This window comes from Haliotis asinina, chromosome 10, assembly GCF_037392515.1.
Source record: "Haliotis asinina isolate JCU_RB_2024 chromosome 10, JCU_Hal_asi_v2, whole genome shotgun sequence".
Taxonomy (NCBI): Eukaryota; Metazoa; Mollusca; class Gastropoda; order Lepetellida; family Haliotidae; genus Haliotis; species Haliotis asinina.
This window is the reverse complement of record NC_090289.1, coordinates 16070732-16082989: the sequence shown is the minus strand read 5'-3', so window position 1 is coordinate 16082989 and position 12258 is coordinate 16070732. Positions and strand designations below refer to the sequence as shown.

General features: G+C 39.0%; 1 protein-coding gene across 30 annotated transcripts in view; it reads right to left on the bottom strand.

Annotated features, from left to right (window-relative positions):
* LOC137298984 (tensin-3-like) overlaps nt 1–12258 on the bottom strand; it is a 230683-nt gene that overhangs the window by 4176 nt on the left and 214249 nt on the right. For 24 of the 30 annotated variants that reach the window (XM_067831414.1, XM_067831420.1, XM_067831416.1 and 21 more), the window contains 11 exons: nt 7743–7911; nt 6829–6876; nt 5272–5433; nt 4123–4399; nt 3508–3674; nt 3161–3244; nt 2820–3041; nt 2340–2417; nt 1763–1849; nt 695–863; nt 138–206 (listed from right to left, as the gene is read on the bottom strand). In XM_067831414.1, the coding sequence (XP_067687515.1) occupies nt 138–206; nt 695–863; nt 1763–1849; nt 2340–2417; nt 2820–3041; nt 3161–3244; nt 3508–3674; nt 4123–4399; nt 5272–5433; nt 6829–6876; nt 7743–7911 (1532 nt within the window). The remainder of the gene's footprint in view (nt 1–137; nt 207–694; nt 864–1762; nt 1850–2339; nt 2418–2819; nt 3042–3160; nt 3245–3507; nt 3675–4122; nt 4400–5271; nt 5434–6828; nt 6877–7742; nt 7912–12258) is intronic. The other 6 variants (XM_067831425.1, XM_067831430.1, XM_067831438.1 and 3 more) reach the window with 2 other exon arrangements.

The window sequence follows — 12258 nt, the reverse complement described above, 5'->3', positions numbered from 1 at the left end:
GTTTTTATGCCAACAATAACAGATCAGTAATAAGTATTGGGGATGTGAATGCACAATTATGGATGAAGGCACTGCCATGTTCTACGCTAGCACATGTAGTTCCTGCTGGTACAGTTACTGCTGCGCAATGTACTTACTTCCTGCCATCAGGGTCCATGCCACAGAAGGTAACAGCTGAAACTGGGTAGTGACGACGGAAGAACAATCTGGAGAAAAGAGATCAAGTTAGCAAGGGAGAGGGATCAAACATTTTGAAATTTAAACCAGCTTGTTCCTTGTAATGAAGAAACATCTGGCAGATTTACAGTTTCTGTTCTACCCAACACTGGCATCCTGGGCCTAGATTTTTGAAGCTCTCTCAGCGCTAAGGTAGTCGTAAGTTAATGTCAATGTATGGCATTTAAGACTATCTTAGCCTTAAGAGAGCTTAAAAAATCTAGGCCCAAATATACAGCTATTTGGACCACCAAAGCTTTCCCTGATTCGAGTAGTTTTATTCTACCCTGAACTGCAAAGCATCAAGAACGACTAATCGGACAATGATGCTGGTATGTTTTACATCGATTGTACCCTTTGTATGCTCTGTCCTTTGTTAAGTGCTTTTTGAGCTGCATGTCTCACAGTTATCAGGACTGTTGAAAGGTAACTGGAATGAGTTGTATAAATCTTGTTGAAAGATGAAGAGAGCCCTTACTTCCTGTTGTTGTCTGTGAGTGTGATGCCTTGATTGGACACCTTGAAGTGCACGACTGTGGTGACAGGGCTGGGGTTGGACTCCAAGGTGACCTTGAGAGCCCGAGCAATGGCCTGAGGTCCAGTCAGAGATTCCATGTCCACCGTGTTGATGAAGATCACATTGCACGCTGTCAACACCAACACAATCACAATAAGTCCTCGGCTTGCAAAATGGTAGACATAAAGGCACAAATTCACAGTAACATCTCCCTTCAAGGGAAAATGAAAATATGCCCAAAAGTTATTTACTTTAGTGATACTGTCTCCATTAACTAATTATAACACTTTTCGTGTGGTAGCAGTGAAATTTACATGCCTGAACAGCAGCCAACAGATATTGGAAGTCAGTGCATCACTAACTTGAATGATGAATGGGTTGGGAACAATGTTACTCTTTCAATACAGCAAGTCAGTTTAGTGTGACACAAAATGTCAGAAAGATGCTACAACTTGTATTGTCTTTAGGAACTGAACATCAATGGCTGAGGTGTTCAAAATAACTGCCTTTCTGGAGACCCATCACTGATTGTTATTGCATTGGGCCAGCAAATTCAAATTTTTGGAGGCCCCTGTGGCCTTCAGTAAATTATCTGTGTTTTTTTTTCAATTTGGAATTTTTTCCCATGATTGTTTTCAATATTTTGCTTTAGTAGCATTTTGAAATCATCCATGATCTATCATGTTATGATAACCTGCACTTTCACTTCCTGGTATGTCAGTGCCTTGTGCATAGGAATGTCAACACCAGCCTTTAACAAATAAAAACTTCTCTATGTGCCACAGGTTTTGCTAAATGATATTGTAGAAACAGTGTAGTATATAACATAATGGGCCTGCCGATTTCATTCAGGGCCTGGCCAACTGACAAATTGCAGTGTTGCAAACAATGGCTGGGGATGATCTGGATATACATACACACAATAAAAAGATTGATTTAGACCTACAGATATGAGATAAGTATTCGGAGAAAATGTTTAAATATGATCTCTGGTTGATAAGGTTCACTAGAACACAAGCTGACACATACCAGCACCCTGCGCTAACAGAGCAGCAGCAGAACTTGGCATTTCTGTGCTGCGAGGACTTTCCGCACTCTGCGCCTCGCCCAGGTAATCTGTGGATGAAGATTTTGCTCATCAGTTGTGGTTGAGACCAGATGCTATTTAAATGTTATGGAACAGTTGATACCATCACAATTTACTTAGTGTGCATGGTCTCTCAGTTTTTCTATGATATGCATGGATATAATATAATGTTCTGTATATCAGGTCATTTGAAATCACATGATAAATGTTGCCCAGCACAACTGATTTGAAGACAATTCTAAGTTACCTCCCCTATGTGATGCACACCACTGTAATTTCATCAACACCATCTGTGACTAAGAAATGGTGGAATGGTTCACCAGCATCTGGTACAGTTCTGTTTATGAATTTAAATTCAAACAATGTTTCTGACTGCAACTGAATTTGGAATTATACAATAAATCGGGTTATGTCTGGCAATATAGCCTTGTGTATTGCAACATATAGTGATACATCTTGAACCTCCAATACCCAATTCTAGTACATGTGTTTACTAACACTTTAAAAAGGGCTGCTCACCTGCATCTGGTAGGTTGAGTTTACAGGGCAGAGCCAGGGGGGTTATGGAGTGTTGGTACACCAGGGCTGCCAGGCTACCTGCAGAAAACACACACACACACACTGTCAGCCTCCACTGGCTTCTTTTCTCACCTAGACAACAATCTCTGTGCTGATAATTAAGGCAATCAATAGGTGATAATTAATCTCCATTAGAATTTTTATACAGAACAATTTTTCTTGTATGCCATTTCAAAGTGTATGTGAGTGAGTTTAGTTTTCAGCAGCTTTTAGCAACATTCCAGCAATATCATGGCAGGGGACATCAGAAATGGGCTTCATACATTGTACATCATTGAACCCGGGTCTTTAGCTTGACAAGTGAATCATTTAAGCACTAGGCTACCCAATCAACCCTTTTAACAGTGTGAAAAGGTTCTTATGCCTTTCACATATAACCCTCAAATATTATCGCAATTTGTTGTAAAGCACAACTCTTACCAAAGACTGGCTCATTGCTGCATCCACGTAGACGAACACCTTTGGGTGTGGGTTCAATGAGGAAGTGCCTCACTAGGTCAGCTTGAGGGTCGCCGGACGACTTGGTCTGGACGTTGGGAGGGACAGTGGCCACCTTCAGCGCTAGGCCAAAGGCTCCTGGGAAGGAATTGCTGTCACGGATCACAAATGTTCCTGGTTGCTTGTCCTTCAGGAGGACAATAGCTGCAACAGAGAACAGGAACACATGTTCATTGATGGATGGGCTACCTGCAGTCTACAGAGAAATTTCATAAAGTTGAGCTATACCAGCATTTAATATTACATGTCATAACATCACATACCTTCTTCTCTGGTGATGTTGGGCTTGTACCAGTACTTTGAGGTGTCCTTTACAAATCTGGCAGTGGTATTTACCATATCAACATCTGAAAAACCAAACCATCATTTATTAATACAAACAATTTAGACTGTAACACAGAATAATATGGATCATATTTCTAATATCTTATAAATCAGAGTGAGTGGATTCAGTTTTATGCTACTTTAGCAATATTTCAGGGATATCACAGCAGGAGACACCAGAAAAGTGTCTTATCAGAGTTCTAAATGGATGACTTAAAAGTACAGCATGAACATAATTTTAATGTAAACTTATCTTTATGTCTTGAAGTTATGAGGGATGTGTTACCTGCAAGTGAGGACAGACTGCCTCGCCGTGACATGCCGAAGTACACACTGGGCGAACTTTGCCCCGTCATGGAGTGAGGGCCTGGGGAGAGGGCACCAGTAGACATGTTGTGTGCGGCACTCAGCTGCTGACGCAGGGTGTTCAGGCTGCTATTGGGGGAAGGGGGGCTGAAACAATGAGATGAGGCAGGTTATACACACTTCACTGACAGTCACTTTCACCATCAAGTTTGTGAACAAAGGAGATAATTCCACACCTATACAACTTGAATACACTCACTTGTAAAATTGTCTGTCCACATAGTTATCTTTCTTGCTCAACATACAAACATCTAAATGCCACTTAAAGGAGTAATTGCTGACATTCTCAAGATTCTTCATTTAGTAATCAATATATAGTTTAAGATGTATTGAGTTATTATATTCCTCACCAGTATCACAGACAAGGTTTATGGGCAATATTCTAGTAACATTGGTATGTCATTCATGGAATTACTGTTACAGAATGCTAAAATTGTTTAAAACTGAACATGCAGTTTTCTTAATTCATCTAGGAGCTAACAAGATATAACCTTTACACAATGGGCAAACATATCATAATAGCCATATTTCTTACCTCCCAGCTGAAGAGGGACTTCGAGGGGAGATAAGCATGTGAGGACTGGTATCAATCTTCAGAGTCCCATCATTGGTGCTCGAGAACTGCTGGTGTTGCTGAAACTGCTGACTCTGCACATTTTGGAAATGCTGTTGTTGCATCTGTTGCTGTTGTTGCTGCAACTGGAACTGTTGCTGTTGTTGCTGCTGTTGCTGTTGCTGCTGCTGATGTTGTTGGGTCATCGAGTGCTGTATTTGCTGATGGCTAAGAGTTCCGGTAGGGCTGACAAGGCCACCTGATCCCACCACAAAACAACTCATTAGTTGTAATTAACAATTGTCAGCATGCACAGAATACACATAAACAAGTGTTTGAAATTATGGGCATTTCATAACATTTCTTTTCACCAAAAGTCCATCACCCATAGAAAAGATTTGAAACTAATACCCTCAATATGTTAGTGAGTACTGGGCAATGTTAGTATGTGCAAATTCCCAATATTTCAAACATACCCAAGTATCATCACTATCCTAAAGTTTCAACTGTACATTAGACATATGGTACCTATTAAACATTAATATATACCAGTAAACAAACAGTTACAATTACCTTAATACTATGTCAACAAATGCAACAACGCAAGAACTAAGTAAATACTAATAAAGTTCACTACTTAAGCAAAGCGTGGAGTAACATTCACCATAAATCAGCTTACTTCCCCTACATAATGCTGCCATAATTCTGTCTCCATACATGATACTGCACCACAGTGTTCTGTCAGTGTACAAGATTTACAACCTGCACGTAACAGTCATTGCTCGAGGCATCAGCTGGAGGCAAGGGGTTTCACGGCCAACTTGACACACAAGAACTTTTCTGACTCATACCCTACTTCTCCTCGATGCTTACATCATTTACACAACTTCCTGGTTTTTGAAAAATGGAAGAAACAAAAACATTTGATTCTACTGCTGTATATTCATTTACATAAGTTTGTCAAAAGCTTATCCTAAAACAGTTCACCTGTATTTCAGTACTAATGGTCTCAAAGTGTAGAACATCGTAAGCTTTTATTTAAATTGATCTTATTGGTTCAAGTACATAAACATCAAAAACATTTTGGAAATACAGAAATAGTTGTTAATCCCACAAATCTACCAAGTCTACCTGCAATGTCCCCTAGTGCTGCATCTTCTGGGATAGAAGCGTACATTGGGTCAGAACTGCGAAACACCGGAGCCCGCGCTCCGTGTCGCGTGTGAGTGACCTCTCTGTCTGACATGCCAGCTGTCGGGGTGACGGGGGAGACTACCCCTGGGGTCGAGGGGGCTGAGAGAGAGAGGCAGGAGAGAGGCAAGATGCAGTTAAAATCCGCTCAAGCAAAAAAAAAAACTACATGCAAACTTGATGGTGACTACAAGTTTAGTCTACAGTGGACACTTCAGTGCATTCATATACTTTCAAAAACTGTGGCTAGTATTTTCCCTTATTGAAGATGTATGGACTTACGGGAAACTTGTGTAAAAACAGTGAGATACTGTGTCAGATCTTGTTGCTCACTGGGGGCCATGTTTTCGATGACAATGAAGTGTCCATAACATTTCATTATGCACAAAAGCCAGTAATCTACATATGTACCTTTACAATTAATGCATAATTTCCTATGACCAAATGAAACATACAGCGCAATATAGTTCAACATAATGATGAACCCATGATCCAATTATGATAATCTACGCGATAATTCCATTTTATTTATCAGATTTTCAACAGGTTCTAAGATCAAGAAATGATGAAGAAATCTTCACGAACACAAACAAATAACGAAATGGTTAAATGTTTACACATTGTTGATTAGTGGAGATTTCAGTAAGTTCAGATACTGAATAAATATGTCAGAAAACACACAAAACAGAAGTTTTTACAGGACTTTTCAAGAGCATAATTCACAGCACTATCAAGTGGTGAGCAACAAGTAAGCCCCTATTGTTATTGAACAAATAATGAAGATAAGTGTTGTTCATAATTATTATAAGTGGTCATTAGCATAAAACACAAACATGTCGGTATGAGTTGTAAAGGTTTTAGCAGTCAAACTGGTCAGTATATAATAGTTAACATGGCTTTTATGCATCTGAAATAAAGTTCTATTAGGTGATATGAAGTGTGTGATTATCATGCACCAAAAGCCCATATTGTTGGTTTCCATTCAGACATCAGTATCATTGTATATATGAATATATCATCTGTTCCTGATTACAGAGCAACTAATAATATTCTGTTGCAAGGAAAACACAATTGCTGAATTTCCATTTCGACACATCAACCCTAACATTCATTTTTTTCTGCCCAAGAAAGAAAATAATATACCAAACACAAAAGTAACCTCATGCATTAAAAATGCAGAAAATCTTTTCCAAAACAATACAGAAAGAACACTCAGCAAATGGAAGACCAACAACAACAGTAAAACCAGCCCCATAAGAAATATTAGTCAACTAAGAAAGGCAGGTCAATCCCATCATGCAGTGGGATGGTACACAGACTACAAAATTATGCATGGTTGACAGGCTGAGACATTTAACTCTCCAGGTGGGAAACGACACATGCAACTGTTCCATATGGCAAATGTTTAGTCCTTTCAGTGTTTACAATCACCATGCCTCATTAGGGGAGAAGTCTGGACAAAATGCACGGTCAAAAATTCAGCTTGTTAGTTTTTACCTGAATTTGAATAAGGAGTCCTTGGTGAAACTGGGAATGGAGGGGTAACTAGAAACAAGCAAAACACAAATAACTGTAACATGCAGTTAACTAAATCTAGACTGATTCTCAAAAATCAACACAAACCATGTTATAGTCTCAAAATCAGCTTCAATGTTTGGGTTGCTAGGACACATAATCAAACCCTGTGACTGTTAGATTCAGAAACACTGCCTTTGTCGTGATGATCCTTCATGCTCAATGCTCCTGAGGCAGGATATAATGTTTGCTATAGCACATGCACACATGCTTCACACCAGTGAAAATACTCATGCTTTGAAATTAAACTAATCATATACAAACCAAAAACCCACACAAACAAATAACTACAAACTCAGTGAGAAAATGTACTTTATTTATTATTAATCTAAAATATTAACATACTGTAATAACAGTTTAATCGTTACATAGTGTTGTTCAAGGCAAAAGCAATTTTGTGTCAGCTGAATCTGAGACATTAGATAAAACATGTTCAATGACTCTATTTTCTTCTTTGATTTTTTGCCAGGAAAACAGAGGTAGGTGAATGATTGCCTTGAAATACACTAATCTACCACTAGAAACAAAAATTTCCATTCATATTAGTTTAGTTTGGCATGTTGGAGGATGGTGTTAGACTCCAGCTATATAACACACATCTCCACACACCAAGCATACTCTTGTCTTCAGTTCTAGCCAGTATACTCAATAGTTGCTAAAGACCTCTATTTTGGGTCCTTTGAAGCCTGTAGGCCTACAAAATCCAACCATTCTGAGCTGGCCTTAGGTCTGTTTCACTCCTAAAATATATGAGTCCAAATATTATAGACACAGAGGGTGTCAAGCCCTCCTGTGTATGGCAGGTCTAGCATGGTGTGGTGCACTCACTAACGTACCTGGTGATGTTGGAAAGCCAGGTGTGGTGGGTCGTCCCAAAGTTCCTGTGTGGCTTTCTGGCTCCAGTGTCTGCACTCCAGGCCCAATGGGGCGGAGCATGATCCTGTCCTCCTCCACCTCTCGGACCTGTTTTGGAGGTGGCCCTTGTTCCGTCCTATTGATCTGGCTCTGGAAACAGTAGCTTTTACACTGATAAAGATGTTACAAAATATCTTTTTACTCAAGTCAAGATAAGTCTTCATTTATGAATCGGTTTCTTTGCATCATCTTGCTTATGAAAACCTGTAAAGTTTAATCATTTTCCACAGAATCTGTTTAATGATTTCCTATTCAAAAATGTTTCAAAGTTTCATGAACTGCAGAAGACACTGACAAATAGTGCAAGTATCATCATCCAAAATCTCAAACTTTCAAATCTCTGTCTGTTTCAAAATACAAGAAATACAAGAAATACAATACAAGAAAAGACTAAGTTTTCTGAATGTATTTCACAAAGGAAATACATAAGTACATATCATACCATTTATATCAGTCTTACATATTTGAGTAATGAACAAAAGCTTAAGCAGTTTAATTGTCAAAGATTTATGGAAAGGTGAGCACAGGACACAAGTGGTTGGGCAGAAACTGATTTGACAGGATAGGGTGTATTCACAGAAAGCAGTCATGTGCAAGACTCGAAATAGTACATTCAAATGATACAATATACATAGATACACAACACCGACCCACACCAAGCAATGAATACACACCTAAATATATCCATCTGCCCCTTACCACTCAATAACTGAAACAGCTACACTATTAGTTACATCACTACCTGAAGGAAGTCTAGCAGAAGAACAGCTTCTTCAAACTTGGATCTTGCTTCCCTAATATCTTCAGTACTTGACTGATTGGACATATCTGCTGATGTCCTATCATGATACGATGGACTACTGGGACCCAGACACTGTGTAGATATGTCTGCAGATACTGGACTTCCATAGTCAGATGTACTGATTGGCACGAAATAGTGTGATGACTGATCATCTATCTGGGACAGTTCAGCAGACAACAGACCAACAGATGATTCAGGGGAACATGTAGGGTCATTGACAGGCAGATGACAAGCTTGCATGTCTCGTGTCAAGTCTGTATTGTCAGCAGACATAATCCCTGGGTCAAGGTCAAATGAGTCGTCTGACACACAACCACACACATCAGATGTGTAACAAGAAAACTTATTATTAAAAGCTGAATCTCCAACATAATTTTTGTCCGATTTGAAATAGGTATTAGAATCTACGAAAGCCTCTTCAACAGAGAGTCCAGAAAACTCCTTCAGCAGCACATTAGGATGAAAGTTGGCAGGAGTGTGAGACACATCCACAGATGCAGTTTGAGGACAGTATGGATACTCAGCAAGGAAGGTGTCGGACTCTGCAGCAGAGACAGGAGACTGACTACATGGTAAAGCCTCACAAAGCATGTTAGCTGTAACAAAGTCCAGCTCTACACCAGACAACATGTCTGCAGATGCAGACATCAGACACTCTTCTGGTGATAAACCCAGAACAGTCAGGACTTCCAAACCTTCCACAGAGGACTCTGAACTGGTGGCTTTCATCTTCTAGTAAATGCTACATCCTTTCAGAAAGACTCTCAGAATCCATGCTTCTTCCATGCATGGTATAAATGCCTGACAGAACATCATAACACACATTCATAACACACTCTACAACTGTTTCTGCACCACCGTCTACACCCATTCCTCTGCATAAAGAGATTGTGCAATTTACATTCTTGTAACGGTGCCTAGAGAGCAAATATCAAATCTAATAGCTCATAATTTCTTCACAAATGTGTCAGCATAATGAATGCATTTGATCTCCTAATCAGTTCCTGTTTCCTACATGGTGAGGTTAAATCTTTCACAAAGATTAAACAACAAAATGAAAAATAAGTAATATATATGTGAGCTACCTACATGTCTTGTCCCGTCTAAACACTGCACTCAAGTATATCAAATATTGCAACCATATACTCAGATAAACTACTCTCTGTACAGAATTTACAAACTTTAAACAGCAAAGGAAGTGGTATAATGTTGTTACAATCAGTCTTCCCCCAGGCAGTTGTATTCAAAACAGATGAAACTTTTCTTTATTTTCAACAAGTGCCTCATTGTTTAAACCGCTCTGACCTGAAAATGTGAGCCAGATTTCAATGTCTAAACATTTCCCCCAAAACAATTCCAGCTACATAAACACTCCCAACGACAAGATCCAAATGTAACACGCCAAAAACTACATCACCCCAGAAGAAATTGCCTACCTTTTTTCTCCTCAACCCACTATCATCTTTCCACCCGCACCTTCTCTACTGGACCTGCTATATTAATTTCACATTGCAAACCTTCCCCCAAACTGTGACCCTGCATGACCTAGATCCTATTCAGGACCAAGCCACATTGCCATTTGTAAACTGGTATCATAAATACAGAGATGGTTGGTAATTACAATGCTATTATACTATGGGAAGTGCAAACTTGGCATGGCTGTAGACACTAGAACTGACTCACTGACTGGAAAATCAACTGAACAGCGGTCAGTTTACCATTTACTGCAGACTTCACACAAACTAGGATGGTAACAGCATGACTATTGAAAATGCTCAAGGAACTGCTCGATAACTGAACTATCAAAAGAAAACTGAAGCTACATTCAAATCAAATACAACTGTGTGTCCAATGGTGGTGATCATACACAATATATGTTATTTAGTTTATGAAAGAATGTTGTCAGATTCCACGTAACTATGCAGATCGGGCCTGAAGCTGCCATAACCTTTCCTTCAAATACATTAAACTAACATTTTAACATCATCCACCAATATATACAGCAAATTATTGGAGTGAAGGAGAATGCAGACACCACAAATCAGACATCAGAAATAGGCTTCGCACATTATACCCAGAATGGGAGTCGAACCCAGGTCTTCAGCATGACAATCAAACACTTTAACCACTAGGCTACTCTACCTCCCCTTTAAATTATCAAAACTAAAGAAAGAAGTTTGTTAAAAACACAGCACTCTACACAGAACAATCCTGATACATACACCTTCCCCACAAATGTACAGCATGGGTCAAACCTGCTCTTGCACTACCTGGCTGTACAACATGAGACCTGTCTGTGACTGCTCCATGCATCAGCAGACATGGCTGCTGTAAGTACTTACAGAAATGTACTACAATAATGCATGAACACACTGAAGAGAGCAATGGAACTGTATTTGATTAAAGGCTGGTTCCCCTGGTTAGAAACAGATGCCTGAATCTCATTACCATTGCTCCTGGTAAGACAAAAAGAAGTCTGCTTAGTTACTGCAGACCCAAGCCAAGTTGAGACAACCGACCACTAATCATCACATGGTGAAACTGATTGTGCTTTCACATTCTTTCATGGTGCAGCTTAATGCCAGTTCAGATTAACTTCATTGACAAACCATATACCTTAAAAAAATGACCTCAAAAAAGTATTCATAGTTAGCTGAAAGAAAAAATAAATGAACAAAAGAACAATGGTTGGTTTCAAAGACATGTCAAAGTGTTACATCCTTTCCTCTCTGAAGTGCTTCTTGTATTAATTGAATGAACTGACTGAGTAAGGAACTAGACTGTCCTCAAATGTTGACGAATACTCCACATGTTGTGATAAGTTAGGTACACCGATCCACATAGCAAATAAGGAAAAATACCTGGCTTTTGTAGACCCTACAACTGAAGCTGAACTGTCCATAACACCAATAATTATTCAGAACGACAGATAGTAATAAACCACATACATTTACCTGGGGTGTTAGTCTCTATATAATCTCAGCAGAGTCTTGCACAATTCAAAGTATCACTCACAGCAAACAGATAAGCCATTATAGTGGCTGAGTTCATGAAACTCAGGAAATGACCAATCAACATGCAGGCTGATAATCAGCAATTTGCATCAATCAGAATAAATGGCAATAGTCCATGCTAGTTAGGGAACTGCATTTAAAAATCCTACAGTTACTGTTATTATATTTTGATGATCACATTCCTCACAGAGTTTATTTTTAACAGTGAGAAGCTCATTCCTGTCAGTTTTCTTGTCATCCAGCTATCACTGGGACATGCCATATAACCATATAATGTTCACAAGCATACAATATACTGACTGTTTCAAGATTAATATTTCGCATCCTCATGCACAATAGATACCAAATATAGTTATGTCAATAAGTACTATGTTTTAAGAATTCCCAAAACATGCTGAATTGGTCAAGGGTCAAGAGTATAGTGACCACATCTAACACGGGGGAATTTGAGAAGAAAGTATTATGACTATTTAGTACATACCTTGCAGAAACATGATAACCCAACTGACCTATTGCTCCTTCAACACATTACTGTATGTTTATCATTTCATTACTTTGTTTACAGTTATAGAACAATCTCAAATATCTCAAATGGAAACTGTTAAGAAAAACACACTTTTT